This window comes from Lynx rufus, unplaced genomic scaffold (genome assembly GCF_022079265.1).
Source record: "Lynx rufus isolate CCGP_SWC_20201006 ecotype Redwood Valley unplaced genomic scaffold, mLynRuf1.p SCAF_5, whole genome shotgun sequence".
NCBI lineage: Eukaryota > Metazoa > Chordata > Mammalia > Carnivora > Felidae > Lynx > Lynx rufus.
Window position 1 is genome coordinate 86,199,507 of NW_025814867.1, and position 17,995 is coordinate 86,217,501.

At 35.1% G+C, this 17,995-nt stretch overlaps 1 protein-coding gene across 10 annotated transcripts in view; it reads left to right on the forward strand.

The window, feature by feature from the left end:
- Positions 1–17,995, forward strand: part of DLG1 (discs large MAGUK scaffold protein 1) — a 275,223-nt gene that overhangs the window by 187,095 nt on the left and 70,133 nt on the right. For all 10 annotated transcript variants that reach the window (XM_047100299.1, XM_047100300.1, XM_047100296.1 and 7 more), the window contains 2 exons: positions 713–833; positions 6,588–6,744. In XM_047100299.1, coding sequence (XP_046956255.1) covers positions 713–833; positions 6,588–6,744 — 278 coding nt within the window. The remainder of the gene's footprint in view (positions 1–712; positions 834–6,587; positions 6,745–17,995) is intronic.

Consider the following 17,995-nt stretch of genomic DNA (forward strand, 5'->3'; position numbering starts at 1 on the left):
CACATTTGTAACAGTTGCTCTACAAACTGAGAATTGGTGTTCTGATTACAGCCAAATATACGAATAGTCAGGCTGCTTCTTACAAATACATTACACTGGGAAAAAAATGTTATTTTAAACTGAATTATCCCTTTTTATGTGACCAAAAACTGGGAGACCTAGTCCTAAAGAGTAATAACTAAATAATGATTGCTTGATTTTCCTGTAGATAGAGGTAGAATCTATCTTTTACATCTATTGAACTAATAGAACATTGTGAAAAAGCTGAAGTTTGCTCTTGCTAGTTCAGCTCTTTGCTAAGACTCTATTTCCATTCCCCTCATTCAGTAGGTGATTGCAATTATGAATTTTATTATATACTTCCAGTCCATGTTCATACTATATATGCTGTTCATAAATGATAGTCTTTTAAATGACCTTTCCTGGATTTCACTGTGCAAATCAGTTAATGTGAAACTCCTTTTTAGTTCTATTTTCTCAAGAGAAACCAGATGGAATAAGTTTGCTTACTGATCTGAATATCTAAACTAGTTTTTATCTGGAAACTTGAGCTTGTCTAATTTTTTTACCTGATAAATAAGTCTTTTCTACCAACTTACATAAATAAGTGGATATGAATTACATATTAACTAAGCTTGAAATTGATAATTCACAAATAAGTGCTGAATGGTTTGTTTCACTTGAAGTGTTTTTTACTGTCTTCATTTTTAAGCTTCTTCTCAACCTGTTGATAACCATGTTAGCCCATCTTCCTACTTGGGCCACACACCAGCATCACCAGCCAGATACTCACCTGTTTCAAAAGCAGTGCTTGGAGATGATGAAATTACAAGGTAAGGAAGTGAACATTTATCTTTCTTAAATAAAGTTGACTGTTAGATGGAATTACAATCAACCGAATAAGACAGCCACAATTTTCAGGACTAAAAAATTTTGTCAATAGATAATGAACTTAAACCTTAATTTTTGTCATTGGAGGGCTCATGAAGAGGCTGAAATATAAAAATATTTTATATTCCAAATAAGTTACTGCCCTTTTAAAATAAATACTTTTTTTCAGGAATGGTAAGTTGTGCTTAGAAATTAGCATAGGTAAAACTAAGTTAGGAATATATTTATATTTAAAACTAACTTTTCACATATTCCTATCTAGTGTACATCATAAAATTTCATTATGGCAGTTATGTGATTCATGTTTAGAATTCAAGTGATATTTTCTTTGCTTGGTATATATCCTTGATATCCTTACTCTTAAAGTTTATTTTGATCTAATTTTAACTGCTTTTTATTCCCAAAGAACTCTTAACTAGGTGAGAAATAATAAGCGAAAAGTATTTTAAATCTTTTTCATATTGTGCAATATAGTATTAAGACATCATGTCAGACATATTGCTTTATAATTTGCACAAGTATTTCACTTAAGATTAAATATCTGTAAATTAATGTCTTTTATGTTTTTATTAATTGCATTGTTGTTGGCATTAGTATTTTTGAGCTTTCATACTTGTAATTATTCCTGTCAGACTCCTGGCTCTAGGCAATGATCTCTTTAAGGTCCCATAGGAAGGAATTTTCATCTGTGTCCTCTTTTTCAATAGTTAGCAGTATTGAAAAGTTAATTAATAATAAGTACACAGTAATTGTGTTTGGAGTGAAAATTAGCAAAAAGAACAGTGTTTGTGGTTATTTCTTTGTTTTTTGTTTTTTTAATTTTTTTTTAATTATTTTTTGAATGTTTCTTTATTTTTGAGAGAGAGAGCATGAGATGGGAGGGGCAGAGAGAGAGGGAGACACAGAATACAAAGCAGGCTCCATGATGGGGCTTGAACTAAGAATCGCAAGACCATGACCTGAGTTGAAGTCCGAAGGTTAACTGACTGAGTCACCCAGGCACCCCTGTGGTTATTTCTTTGTGATAAGAATTTTCAAGGCTGTAAGTCTTTAAGGCTGTGCTCCTATATTGATCTGTCATGGCTTTGTAGTTGTTTTCTAATAGTGCCTTTTTATAGAAGTAAAGAGGAAAGGGTTAGTATCCAAAATCTATAAAAAACTTATCAAACACAACACCCAAAAAACAAATAATCCAGTGAAGAAATGGACAAAAGACATGAATAGACACTTCTCCAAAGAAGACATCCAGATGGCCAACTGACACATGAAAAAATGCTCAACATCACTCATCATCAGGGAAATACAAATCAAAACCACGATGAGATACCACCTTACACCTGTCAGAATGGGTAACATTAACAACTCAGGCAACAACAGATGTTGGTAAGGATGCAGAGAAAGAGGATCTCTTTTGCATTGTTGGAGGGAATGCAAGCTGGTGCAGCCATTCTGGAAAACAGCATGGAGGTTCCTCAAAAAACTAAAAATAGAACTACTCTATGAGCCAGCAATTGCACTACTAGGCATTTATCCACGGGATACAGGTGTGCTATTTCGAAGGGACACATGCACCCCCCATGTTTACAGCAGCACTATCAACGATAGCCAAAGTGTGGAAAGAGCCCAAATGTCCATTGATGGATGAATGGATAAAGAAGATGTGGTGTGTGTGTGTGTGTGTGTGTGTGTACACACACACACACACATACATACATATACATACATACAATGGAGTATTACTCAGCAATCAAAAAGAATGAAATCTGGCCATTTACAACCAATGTGGATGGAACTGGACGGTATTATGCTAAGTGAAATTAGAGAAAGACAAAAATCATATGACTTCACTCATTTAAGGACCTTAAGAGACAAAACAGATGAACATAAGGGAAGGCAAGCAAAATAATATAAACACAGGGAGGGGGACAAAACAGAAGAGACTCATAAATATGGAGAACAAACTGAGGTTTACTGGAGGGGTTGTGGGAGGGGTGATGGGCTAAATGGGCAAGGGGCACTAAGGAATCTACTCCTGAAATCATTGTGGCACTATATGCTAACTAATTTGGATGAAATTAAAAAAAAAAAAAAAAATTCCAAACCACAAAATCAGAACTGAATTCATGAGGGTTAGGTATGGGGGTTAAAAGACTCTTCCTATGCGTACTTGCATTTACATTATCTATAACAAAGCAACAGACTCTCGAGAATCTTAATATTGAGGAGGATAAGTATCTTGAAAGATTATAAATGAAAATTATTTGGATTTGTTTTATTTTAATAAACAAAATATATAGGGTTTAATAAAAAGTAAAGAGGAAAATAGTTAATGGCTTGTCTAACCTCTAATCTCTGCATATTTTTCTTTTTTTCTGCATATTTTTCAAACTAAAAAATATATTAGCATCTTGATTGCTGTTCCCCATCGTTTTTCATTATATATCTTTTGTCTAGAATATTGTATTGGACTTTGTAGTATTACACAACAGGTCTACCTGTTTTCTTTACTTTTCTTTGAAAATCTGGTGGTTGATGACTGCAGTAACTAAAATGTGTGTTTTATCACTCTTGATAATTACACTGTTTTGTCCAGATAATGAGGTACAAAAATCTTTGCACTCATATTAGAAGTTCTCCACAATTTGACCCTAAGTAATCTTTCAGAGGTTATCTCACATTACCAATTTAAAAAAGGAAAAGAAAAGAAATCCCAACATACAGAAAATTGATGATTCTAAAGTTCTTTTTTTAACAGGTTCATTGAGATATGATCCACATATCATACATGTCACCCATTTAAAATGTACAACTCAGCAATTTTTAGTATATTACATTATTAATTTTTTTATGTGTGATTCAGTAGCATTAATTGCATTCACAGTGTTATGCAGTCATTGTCACTATTTCAGAACCTTTTTATCACCTCAGATAAACTCTAACCATTAAGCAGTAATTCCATTTCCTTGTCCTCCCAGTCCATGGTAACTTATTGTCTAGTCTACTTTCTGTGTGCTATGAAATTTGCTTATTCTAGATTGTTTGTATAAGTGTAATCTTACAATTCTTTTGTGTCTGACTTCTTTCATTTAGCTAATGTTTTTAAGATTCATCCATGTTGTAGCATATATCAGAACTTAATTCCTTATTGCCGAATAATATCCCATTATTTGTATATACCACATTTATTTATCCATTTCATCTCTTGATGGACACTTCGGTGGTTCCCACCTTTTGGGTATTAAGAATAATGCTGTGACAAACATTGGCATGCAAGTATCTGCTCGCATCCTTACTTTCACTTCCTTTAGATATATACTGAGGAGTGGAATTGCTAAGTAATATGGTAAATGTATGTTTGTTTATGTTTATGAGGAACCATTTGTTTTCTGTAGCAGCCACACCATTTTACATTCCCACCATCAATTTATGAGGGTTCCAGTTTCTCTACATCCTCACCAATACTTGTTTTTTCTGTTCTATTTCATAGCCATTGTAGTAAGTGGGACATATCTCGTGATTCGCATGCATTTCTCTAATAACTAATGATGCTGAACATCTTACAATATTTGAAAAATCTGAATTTATTTTCCTCTGAAATACTGTTGGATTTTAGCAGAGTATTTTTAATGTATTGTTTGCTAATGTAAAACTATAATTCATATATGGTTTGTTATTTTTTGCTTCATATATATATATATATATATATATATATATATATTCAAGTTTTAATTTAAATTCCCGTTAACACACAGTGTAATATTAGTTTCAGGTGTAGAATTTAGTGATCACTTACGTACAACACCCAGTGCTCATCACAAGTGCCCTCTTTAATACCCATCAGTCATTTAACCCATCCCTCCACCCCCCACCCCATATATATGATTTAAAGCATAGCAGAAACCTTAAACTATGAGTCTGTCACCTAACAACGAAATAAAACATCACCAATATAGTGAAACCTATTTTGTGCCCTAATCCTCCCTTGCTTCTCCTACACTGCCTTACCAACTTAAATTCTTTTCCTGGATTTGGTTTTATTATTCCATTTTTTCTTTCACATATGTATATATTTGTTTAATATTTCCTAAACAATATATTGTTTGGTTTTACAATAATAATTTTGTTAAGTGAACTGGCAGAGCTGATTAATGATGAAATGAATGACTAGAAAATGCCTGTTTCAAGTTTTTAATGAATACTTAAGATTAATTCTACATTATATGGAAGGATCCCTAAAATTCATTCTTAAAGAATACTTACTTCTGTTATGCCTTTTGTTACCAGTAGCTTTTTTGCAATGTTCTAGAAAAATCTGCTTACATTTTTAAAATACTTACCAAATGATACATTCTAATTCCAAATGATATTCTGCATTTCATCATGTCTAAAATAATCTCCTAGAATTTTCATGGTCTTACCAGAAGGTATAAATGGTATTCACACAACTATGTATATAATTGGCAGCAAATGTGAAACATTAGTAGTGGTAAGATGTATTCTGATTTCAAAGATTTTAAATGAAGGTGGAGGAAAAGGCTCATCTTAGAATGAATGAATAACAGAGAGAGGTAGAGGGATATGACTTAAGAAGTAAAGGTATTTAATTATTTTATATAAAAAGTTTGGAGATGGACAGTTCTAGCATTTGTGTAGCAATCCTTAGGTGCATAGTATCTCTAGGATTCTTCTGGTCTTACCTTCATGACTATAATATATCCAAACCAGTAATGTGATTTTATTGTTCATTTTTTGTGTGGGTGTTATTTTGGTAGGGAAGGAAACAAATGTGCTTTCTAAGGGGACAAAATGTGCTTTGTTTTTGTTAGGGTCTGTCTTTCTTTGGGTAATGTCAATAAAATTTAGCTTTATTTATTTCTCAGAGGCCAGAATAGGGTCATAGCCTCAACTTAGTAAAGAGGAATGGGATTGCTATGACTGGCTTAAGTTAGTCAGGATTCATTCTTTCAAGACTGTGAAAAGGGCCTGCCTTTTCTAAGACGAAGGCTTATCTGCCTTTTATAACATCTAGGAAGTAGGGGCAGTGACTGGTTCATAGGCAATAAAATGTGTGCAACGTCAACTTTTCTAAAGTGTATATTTCTTGAGTATATTTCTAAAGTGTATATTTCTTGAGTAGGGCTCTTTAAGTCATTTTTATTACCACATTGTTTTCTCTTTTTGTTTTAGTTTCATGTTTGTTTTTTAACAAAAATTATGGGTTTTTAACATGGGTTTTCAGCTTTTATATACAATTTGGATTTTTCCGGGGCACCGGGGTGGCTCAGTGGTTAAGCGTCTGACTTTGGCTCAGGTCATGATCTCGCGGCTTGTGGGTTTGAGCCCTGTGTCGGGCTCTGTGCTGACAGCTCAGAGCCTGGAGCCTGCTTCAGATTCTGTGTCTCCCTCTCTCTCTGCCCCTCCCCTGTTCATACTCTGTCTCTCTCTGTCTCTCAAAAATAAATAAATGTAAAAAAAAATTAAAATAAAAAAAAACAATTTGGATTTTTCCTTTCACTTTCTAACCTTAATTTCTAGTCTTAGAATCTCTACCCCATTGTTTTGAAAACATTTTTAACTTTCATCTAGCTTTCTTTATAGTTTGATAACATAAGATTTATCAATAGGGAAATCTCACTGATAGAATGTCAAGTTCTATATAAAATTTCTAAGGTGTTCAATATTTTTCTAATTTTTAGGGAACCTAGAAAAGTTGTTCTTCATCGTGGCTCAACAGGCCTTGGTTTCAACATTGTAGGAGGTGAAGATGGAGAAGGCATATTTATTTCCTTTATCTTGGCTGGAGGACCTGCTGATCTTAGTGGAGAGCTCAGAAAAGGAGATCGTATTATATCGGTAGGAGATGTTAATCAAAATAATGTTTTTATTATTTTAACTATGACCTATTAATTATTAAAAGTTTTGTTTTTCATATCCTAAAGTTGTGGGAGATATTTCAGTTATTTTCTTACATTTTACAACTTAATTGTAAGATTGCAGGGATGTCAGAGAACATGTTGTGTACAATAGATTTTCTTTCGTTATTTGACTTACCTATAAGGGATCAGTCTGTATAAATATGCTTGAAGAAAGTATGTATTCTCTATTTATTGACTGCAGTGTTATCTGTATGTTTATTAACCTTGTTACTTATGTTGTGCAGATCTTTATACTTTAATCTGTTGTCTACTTGATCTATTATTAAAAGAAATTTTTTAAGCTGTCTGAATGTGATGGTGGGTTCAGCAATTAAGTTAGTTTGTCCTTGCAGTGATTTTTATTTTTATATCTCCGAAACCATGTTATTAGATGCATCTAAATTTAGAATCATTATTCCTTCCTGGTGGTTATTATTCAATTCATAATAATTTTTTTGTTATTGTGTAATAATCCTCTTTATTTTTAATAATAGTTTTTACCTGGGGTGCCTGGGTGGCTCAGTCAAACATTCATTCAACTTCGCTCAGGTCACGATCTCACAGTTCATGAGTTCAAGCCCCACATCAAGCTCTGTGCTGATAGCTCAGAGCCTGTAGCCTGCTTCACATTCTGTGTCTCTCTCTGCCTCTCTGCAACTAGTGTGTGTGTGCATGCTCTCTCTCTCCAAAATAAACATTAAAAGATTTGGGACGCCTGGGTGGCTCAATCGATTAAGCCTCTGACTTCAGCTCAGGTCATGATCTCACGGTTCATGGGTTCAAGCCCTGTATTGGGCTCTGTGCTGACAGCTCAGAGCCTGGAGCCTGCTTCGGATTCTGTGCCTTCCTCTCTCTGCCCCTCCCCTGTGTGCGCGTGCTTGCTCGCTCTCTTTCAAAAATAGAGACTAAAAAAAATTTTTTTTAAAAAGATAATAGTGTTTAACATAGAAGCTATATTGTCTGATATTAATGTGGCTCTTTTTTGCTTGATATTTTTTTAAAAAGCTTTTTTTAAAAAAGATAATAGTGTTTAACCTAGAAGTTACATTGTCTGATATTAATGTGGCTCTTTTTTGCTTGATATTTGCCTCATCTTTTCTCCAGTTTATACTTTCAGTTTTTGTGTTTATGTGGTTATTACCTGTAGAATTTTAGGCTAAAACTGATCAAATTCAACTCTTCTCCCTAATGACACATTGACTTTGGGAACCTTAAACCTTTGTGCTGTTTCTAGTATTTGACTTCTGTTTTATTTATTTATTTTTTTTTTAATATTTATTTTTGAGAGAGAGAGACAGAACATGAGCGGGGGAGGAGCAGGCTCCAGGCTCTGAGCTGTCAACACAGAGCCCAACGCATGGCTCAAACTCACGAACCGTGAGATTATGACCTGAGCTGAAATTGGATGCTTAACCAACTAAGCCACCCAGGTGCCCCTGTTTTATTTTTATATACCCCAAACTTAGTCATTTTGATTTTTGTGTTTTAACAATCCATATGTTCTATAATTTTTGTTGCTGTTGTTCATCATCTCTTCTATTTATCTCGCTTCTTCTGTATTTTTCAGTGGACCTCTAACAGCATTGGGATTGAATTTGTTGTGTAGGACTGTTTGGTTCATTGCAGAAAATTTAGCTTTTCTAGCCCCCATCCTTTACATGCTAATAAAATTTCCTGGTCATTTAAAAAACATTTTTTTTAATGTTTTTATTTATTTTTGAGACAGAGAGAGACAGAGCATGAGCAGGAGAGAGGCAGAGAGAGAGGGAGACACAGAATCTGAAGCAGGCTCCAGGCTCTGAGCTGTCAGCACAGAGCCCAACGTGGGGCTCGAACCCACAAGCTACGAGATCATGACCTGAGCCAAAGTCAGATACTTAACTGACAGAGCCACCCAGGCACCCCTAAAGATTTTTTTTAATAACTTTTTTTAAATGATTATTTATTTTTGAGAGAGAGAGTACAAGTGGGGGAGGGACAGAGAGAGAGGAAGACACAGAATCTGAAGCAGGCTCCAGGCTCTGAGCTGTCAGCACAGAGTCTGACACGGGGCTCAAACTCACGGACTGTGAGATCATGACCTGAGCTGAAGTCGGGCCCTTAACTGACTGAGCCACCCAGGCGCTCTCCTGGTCATTTTTAAAAGCTAAAATATTTTTTAAATACCCAAATGTACCTTATTGGGAGTCTTTAGATTGTTCATTCAGCAATAATTTCTTAATGATAAATAATCATAGAGTTTGTCTGAAAATATCTTTAATTCATCCTCACTTGTGTATATAATTCAGTCTAATGTGCTGGAGTGACAGCTGTTGTCTCTCAATACTTTGAAGATACTGTTGTATGCTATCAAGCTTCTTTTTTTGTATTTAACAAAAAAGATCTGCACTATGTCTTATTTATTTGTAAGTGATTTGGTTTTTCTTTTTTTACTTATTTAAAAAAAAATTTTTTTTAACGTGTATTTATTATTGAGAGACAGAGAGAGACAGAGCATGAGCATGAGAGGGGCAGAGAGAGGAGGAAACACAGAATCCGAAGCAGGCTCCAGGCTCTGAGCTGTCAGCACAGAGCCTGATGCAGGGCTCAAACCCACAAACCATGAAATCATGACCTAAGCCAAAGTCGGACACTTAACCGACTGAGCCACCCAGGCGCCCCTCACTTACTGTTTTTTTTAAAGTCTCTTACTTTTTGGTGTACTACAGTTTAATTAAAATATGATTATGTCTAGCTTATTATTTTTTCTGTTTAAGATTTGTTGAGCTTCCTGGATCAGAGAAGTTCCGTCTTTAATCAATTCTGGAATCTTAGCCAGTATTTTTTCAAATTTTGCCTTTCCCACATCGTATAGATTCTCTCCTTCTTCAGTTCCTGTAAGAGGAGGATATCATCCTGTCCTGCATGTCTTTTAATCCCAGTGTCATATTTATTAACTCGTCTTCTTGTACTTAATTTCAGTCAGATCTGTTTTCTAGTTCATAAATTTTCTTCATCTATGTCTAATCTCTTTAAGCCAAAACTAATTTTTTTTAATGTTTGTTTATTTTTGAGAGAGAGATACAAAGAGAGAGACAGAGCGTGAGTGGAGGAGAGGCAGAGAGATGGAGACACACAATCTGAAGTAGGCTCCAGGCTTTGAGCTGTCAGCACAGAGCCCAACGCGGGGCTCAAACCCACAAGCCATGAGATCATGACCTGAGCTGAAGTTGGACACCTAACCAACTAAGCCACCCAGGTGCCCCAGCCAAAACAACAGGGAACCCAACATGGGGCTCGATCTTATGGCTGTGGGATCTTGACCTGACCCAGAATCAAGAGTTGAACACTTAACCAGCTGAGCCCTCCAGGTGCCCTAAAAATTAATTCTACATGGATTATAAATCTAAATGTACAGCCCAAACCATAATCCTCCTAGAGAAAACTTATAGGAGGATATCTTTGCAACAGTACATAAAATACTAACCATAAAAAATGTGCATTAAGAGCCAAATTGGCAAGCCACAGAGAAGGAAAAACCATTCTTAGTACATATATCTGATAAAGGACTTGTATCCAGAATACATAAACATCTCTCACAAATTAACAATAGAAAGATGAGTAACCCAGTTTTAAAAATGAGCAAAAGAGTTAAACATATATTTCACAAGATATGTGAATGGCCTATAAACACATGAAAAGGTACTTAACGTTAGGCATCAGGGCAGTGCAACAACAACAACAAAAAACCCAAAACCCACAATGAATAAAAGCATTTGGAAGAATCTGGGTGGGAGTGATGTCAATTTTCTGTATCTGATTGTGACAGTATCTACTCAACATAGGCAGTTGTCAAAACTCTTTTAACTGTAAACTAAAAAGATTATTGAATATAAATTATGCCTAACTAAAATGAGATAGGGGTTATCCTTGAACAACAGGGGGGTTAAACTGCACACGTCCACTTATATATAGATTTTTTTGATAAATACAGTATAGTATGGTAAATGTATTTTCCTTGTGATTTTCTTAATAACATTTTCTATAGTTTATTATAAAAATATAGTATATAATACGTATAGCATACAAATGGTAAGGCTTCTAGTCAACAATAGGCTATTAAGATTTTGGAGAGTCAAGAGTTATGTGTGGATTTTTAACTTTAGGAGTGGGAGTTGTAACGTATCCCATATCCCACCCAGTTGAATGGCTAAAGATGGAAAAAAAAAAAAAAAAAAGGACAAACATTGGTGAGGATGTGGAGGACTGATAGCTCTCATTACTGGTGGGCATATTATACAACCACTACAAAATCACCCAGATTTTACCCAAGAAATCATGTCTACAGAAGCACTTAAACAGAAATGTTCATAACAGCCTTATTGATAATCATTCAGATCTGGAAATGACTCAAGTGTCCATCAATAGCAAAATAGCTAAATAAATTGGAGTGCATTTAAACAAAGTAACAAACTGACACCCACAACCACATACATAACACTAAAAAACATCACATTGAGTAAAATAAAACATACCACAAAAACACAGACAGTATGAATCCAGTTAAATGATAATCATGAGCAGACAATAATTTCTACTGATAGAAGTCAGAAAGTAGTTGTGATTGTACTGATTTTAAAGTGGCACAATGGAAATTTCTGAGTTGAATGATGGAAAGGGAGGGTATATATCTTGTTTGGAATTGTTTCATGGGTGTATACAGTTGTTGAAAATTCTTCCAACTGAAGTGTTCTAATTTGTATATTTTATTGCTTTTACTTTTATACTGGAACTTAAATTTTTTAAAATAAGTTATAGTATGATAAGGACAAATTGGTGGTAAAGAATGAATTTGTTAAAAATAAATATTGGACAAATTAGCTAGTTGTTTAGGGGAGTAAAATTAGCTTAGAGCCTCACTTCACACCTTGTGTCAAAATAAATTTTCAGTTGGCTTAGAGTTAGGTGTAAAAAATTCAAAGCAAAAATAGATGTTTTTGAATTGTCCATATGGAACAACTTTATATGGGTCACTGACACACTGCTAGAGTATGTTAGACTGACCAACATAACCTGGTTGACCCAGAACTTTTCCAGTTCTAGCACTTAAAGCCCCATGTCTGGAAATCCCTTTAGTCTCAGTTTTAAAACTGAAAATCCCAGACAGTCTAGGCCACTTGGTTACCCTAATGTGAGTGTAAGTTACATACAGCCTTTTGAGGCTGTATGCATCAGTAGCCTTAAAATTTTTAATGCTTACTAAGCTTCTCTAGGCAAATACCCTGAGAGCAATAAGAAAAACCTCAGGAGCAAGAGAAAAAAACTAAAAACCCTGTTAGGAACAAACTAAATACCTCATTAGACAAAGTTTAGCTGTTTTCAATTTTCACCTTGAATCACGATCACCTTAAAGCCTTGTTAAAAAACATTCTTAGGGGCATGTGCTCTCTCTCACTCTGTCTCTCAAAAATAAACATTTAAAAAAACATATTAAAAAACAAAAACAAAGCACTCTTAGACCCCATCCCCAAAGCTTCCAACTCAGTATGACTTGGGTAGCTTCTTTTTTTTTTTTTTTAAACAGATTTTTAAAATCTTTTTTATTTTTTTTTAATGTTTATTATTTATTTATTTTTGAGAGAGTGAGAGCTGGAGAGGGTTAGAGAGAGAGGGAAACACAGAATCTGAAACAGGTTCCAGGCTCTGAACCATCAGCACAGAGCCCGATACAGGCTTCAAACTCACAAACTGTGAGATCATGACTTGAGCCGAAGTCAGATGCCCAACCGACTGAGCCACCCAGGTGCCCCTAACTTGGGTAGATTCTAAAATTTTGTATTCCTAACAAGTTTCCATGAGATACTGATGTTGCTGCTCCTGGGACCAAACTTTGTGAATTACTGTTCTAAAGACCATCCCTCTTACTGATGTTGTTTTGTTTTTTTGTTTTTTATTTTATATTTCAAAGAGAGACAGAGCATGAGCAGGGGAGGGGCAGAGACAAAGGCAGAATTCTGAAGCTGGCTCCAGGCTCCGAGCTGTCAGTACAGAGCCTAACGTGGGGCTCAAACCCACAAGTAGTGTGAGATCATGACCTGTGCCGAAGTCAGATGCTCAACCTACTGAGCCACCCAGGCATCTCTTGATGTTCCTTTTCTTTTTTTTTTTTTTTTTTTTTTTTTTGTTTTTGCTTTTGTTTTGCTTAATTTATTTTCTTGAGAGACAGACAGTGCAAGCATGGGTGGAGCAGAGAGAGGGAGAGACAGAATCTGAAGCAGACTCCAGGCTCTGAACTGTCAGCACAGATCCCAACGCAGGGCTCGAACTCACAAACCATGAGATCACGACCTGAGCTAAAGTTGGACACTTAACCAACTGAGCCACCCAGGCACCCCTTGATGTTCTCAATGATAACCCACATCATTGAGAAAAATATAAATAAATTAGTTGGGAAGGCATGGAGATAAATCATAGGTTTTATAAAATATTCTTTTTGATATATTTAATTTTGTTGAAGAAAGAAGCTTTGAAATCAAGATTCATTACATATAGGAACACCTGGGTGGCTCAATCGGTTAAGCACCCAACTTCAATTCAAGTTATGATCTCATGGTTCGTGGGTTCGAGCCCCGTGTCAAGGCTCTGTGCTGACAGCTGGAGCCTGGAGCCTGCTTCAAATTCTGTGTCTCCCTCTCTGCCCTCCCTTGCTCATGCTCCATCTCTCTTTCTGTCTCTCTCTCTCTCTCTCTCTCTCTCAAAAATAAACATTAAAAAATATTTTAAAAATTCACTACATATATAGAACACTACATTTTTCAATATGGTATAAATGAGGTATTACTGTTATTTCCAATGATGACAAGTATGGTGGAGAATATAATTTATATTTGCTGAAAATCTAGACTCCTAGAATCTTAGAATCACAAGTGACCCAAAAGACTTCAACAAAAATTCCCTCTTCTATAAAGGCAGTGAGAAAAGTGGACACAATTGTCAGAATAAAGTCGTTCAGAACTCTGGAAATTAACCAAAGGCTTGCAGCAATTCAGGAAGTGTTTATTCAAAATAAAAGAAGCAGAGGACTGAACCTTCATAAGAGTGAGCTTAGGGGGTTTTAACTTACCTAAGTCCCATCGCCTGTTCTCCAGCATCACAGTAACCTTGAAAAATAGTCCACATTTACAGTGAAAACCAGTGCGTCACAGCCACTAGAGAGCAGAATGGAGGTAGAACTTTCAGAGCCTCTTTCCCAGAGAGTTGTCATAATTTGACCTGTTTGGTGGTTCTTTAAAACCCCTTTGGAAGGCTCTCTGTATTAACCTGATTCAAAAGCCTTTTTCTCTGGGTTAGTTGTCAAAACAATTATAGGCACATTATGGCTGCCTGAGACATTGGATAATAGTTGAGGCAATCAGTAAGTTAATCAAAAGCTTAAAAGGAAAAAGTGGGGAATGAGCTCTCCATTAGGGCCTTTGAAAAACTATGACATATTCCTTGGAACCTAGGAAGACACATGTAGGTCCTGGACTGTGTACATACTCAGGAAAGGTCCTAAACTCACACCTCTGGCTGACTGTGATGCTCTAGGCAGACAGGAAGTGATAGTTAAGTCAGAGTTATCAGTTGCCTAGCTGCATGTTGAAAACATCACACAGCATACACACAGAGCCCTTCAGCAAAGAGGCCAGGCATTTAACGAAATCTCTTTCCAGTCATTAACTGACCACTAAGCTAACAAGGCAGAGACTTCATTGGCACACACATCACAAAATACAAACTTCATAGAATTCAGAAGTCACCAAAAATGACTATAATCAGCAACAATAACAAGCCCTGGGCAGAAAGACATATCTGATTTCCACAGTTGCACATTGTATTATTTTAAATGTCTAGTTTTCCACAAAAAACCATGAGACATGCAGAAAAACAAGAAAATAAGGCCTGTACACAGGAAAAAAGCAGTCAATAGAAACTGCCCCTAAGGGAGCCCAACATTGGACTTACTAAACCAAGACTTCAAATCAGATATTTTAAATATGTTCAAAGAACTAAAGAATGAAAGGGAAAAATAAACGAACAATATCTCAACAAGAAGAGAATTCAATAAAGAGATTTCTATTAGAAAAAAGAACCGAGTCGCCTGGGTGGCTCAATTGGTTAAGCCTCCGACTTTGGCTCAAGTCATGATCTCACAGTTGCATGAGTTGGAGCACCGCATCAGTCTCTATGCTGACAAACTCAAAGCCTGGAGTCTGCTTTGGATTCTGTGTCTCTGTCTCTCTGCCCCTCCCCCACTCATGCTCTGTCTCTCTCAAAAATAAACATCAAAAAAACTTTAATAAATAGATAAAAGAAAAAAGAACCAAATAGAAATTCTGCAGGTAAGAAATACAGTAACTAAAATTCAAAAATACTCTAGACAAACTCAACAGATATGAGCTAGCAGAAGAAAAAGCAAACTTGAAGATATGTCTAGTGATATTATCCACACTGAAGAACAGAAAGAAAAAAGAATGAAGAAAAATTAACAGAGCCTCTGTGGGATATCATCAAATGTACAACATATACATAATGTATATTTATATGTAGTCGCAGAATGACAAGAAAGATAGGAAGGGGCAGAAAGAATATTGAGTAAATAATGACTGAAAACCTTAAAATGTGGTGAGAAACATTGTACACATCCGAGAAGCTTAATGAACTACAAGTAGAATAAACGTGAAGAGATCCAAACCATGCACATATCATAATCAAACTATCAAAAGACAAAGATTGAACCTTGAAAGTAGAGAAAAATGATTCATTACATACAGGAGATCTTCAATAAGATTAGCATCTAATATTTTATCAAACACAGTGTAAGCCAGAAAGCAATAGGATGACCTATTCAAAGTTCTGAAAGAAAAATGGTATTAACCAAGGATTCTATATCCAGGAGCAAAATTTTCCTTCAGAAGCAAAGAACAAATCAAGACATTTCCAAGTAAGCAAAAGCTGAGGAAGTTCATCTCTAGTAGATCTGTTCTATAAGAAATACTAAAGGGAATCCTTCAGACTAAAATGAAAGGACACTGGAGAGTAACCTAAATCCATATGAAGAAATAAAGACTGTTATTAAACAGAACTACATAGGTAAATACAAAACAGAAACATGTAAGTGTATTTTTTTATTTGTAGCTCTTTTTTTTTTTACTATCTGATTTAAAAGACAGCCGAATAAAGCAATAACTTTAATCTGTGTTGATGGGTGCACACTTTATAAAGATGTAATTTATCACAAGGCAGGGTATAGGAGCAGAGCTTTTATATGCCATTGAAATTAAGTTGGTATTTAATCTAAAGTAGATCATTAGGTTAATTATAATCCAGAGAAACCACTAGGCTAATAACTGAAAATATATATAATAAACAAGGGAATTAAAACGGTACAATAGAAAGTATCTGTTTAACAAAAGAAGGTAGAAATGGAGGAATAGAGGAACAAAAAATATATCAGGCATGAAGAATACAGCAAACTAGACGACAAATCTTTTTCAACTACATTAAATGTAAATGAATTAAACACTCCAGTTAAAAGATATTGACAGGGTAGATTAAACAACGGGATCCAACTATATGCTGTCTGTAACAGACACACTTTAGATTCAAAGACAGTGGTTTATTTTTAACAAAGATTAAAAAGTTGGAAAAGATACACTATGCAAGCAGTAACCAAGAAACACTGAAGAGTGGCTATACTAATATCAGACAAAGAAAAGATAAAAATTGTTAGTGAAGACAAAGTATATTTTATAATGTATGTAAGTGTTGATAAATTTCTAGAAAGACATAAACTATTGAAACTGACTCAAAAAGAAATAGAAAATCTGTATAGACCTGTAACAATTAAGACTGAATTGATAATCAAAATGTTTCACAAAGGTAAAAGCCCAGGACCAGATGGTTTTCACTGGTATGGTCTACCAAACATTTAAAGAAGAATTAACACCAGTCATTCACAAACTTCCCAAAAAAGGAATAGGCATGAAGAGCACTTCCCAACCCGTTCTATGAAGCCATGCATTGTTCTTTTATCAAACCAACAAAGACCTCATAGGAAGAAAAAACAAGAAACCAATATTCCTTATGTATATAGATGAAAAAATCCTTAACAGAATTGCAAACTGGATCCAGCAGGATAAAAAAAGATTATACACCAGCATAAAAAGGGAACTTTACACCATAATCAAGTGTAATTTATGGGATTAAGGAATGAATAGTTGGTTCAACATAAGAAAACCAATCAAACTAAGACACTATATTAATAAAGGACATAAATGATACAGTCATCTCAATAGTCACAGAAAACACTTCTCAAAAACCAACACCTTTACATCATAAAAACACTAAACAAATTAGGAATAGAACTTTCTCAACCTGCTAAAGGGTCTCTATGAAGAACCAATAGCTTACATCATACTAAATGCTAAAAAATGAAAGCTTTCCCTCTAAGATCACAAGACAAGCGTGTCCACTTCTGCTGCTCATTTTCAGTGCTGTACTGGAGTTTCTAGACAGGGCGGTTACAAGGAAAAAAAAAAAAGAGTCTTCCAGATTTAAAGGAAAACTATCTCTATTTGCAGATGCCATGATCTCTTATATATAGACAGTCTTAGAAAATCCAGCCACAACAAAAAAGCTACTAGAACTAATAAACAAGTTCAGCAATTTTGCAGGAGAGCAAATCACCGTACAAGAGACAGCTATGTTTCTGTTTACCAACCAGCATTAAACAACCTGAAAGTGGAACTAAGAAAACAATTTCACACATGACAATATTTAAAAGAGTAAAATACTGAGGAATAAAATTAACAATGTAGATAAAATGTAGAATGTAGAATAATACAATAGAGTATTATTCAGCCATAATAAGTAATGGAGCACTGATACATGCTACAAGGATGAACCATGAAAACATGCTAAGTGAAAGAAGCTGACACAATGGCTACATATCATAGTATCAGTATCCCATTTATTTAAAATGTAGAAAACAGACATATCCATGGAGTCAGAAAGTAGGTTAGTAGTTGCCAGGAGCTGAGGGAAGAGGAGAATGGCTTATAATGGGTAGTGCGTTTCTTTTTGAGGTAATGAAAATGTTTGGAATTAGATCATGGTGATAATTGCACATCCTTTTGAATGTTCTGAGAACCACTCAATTGTACACGTTG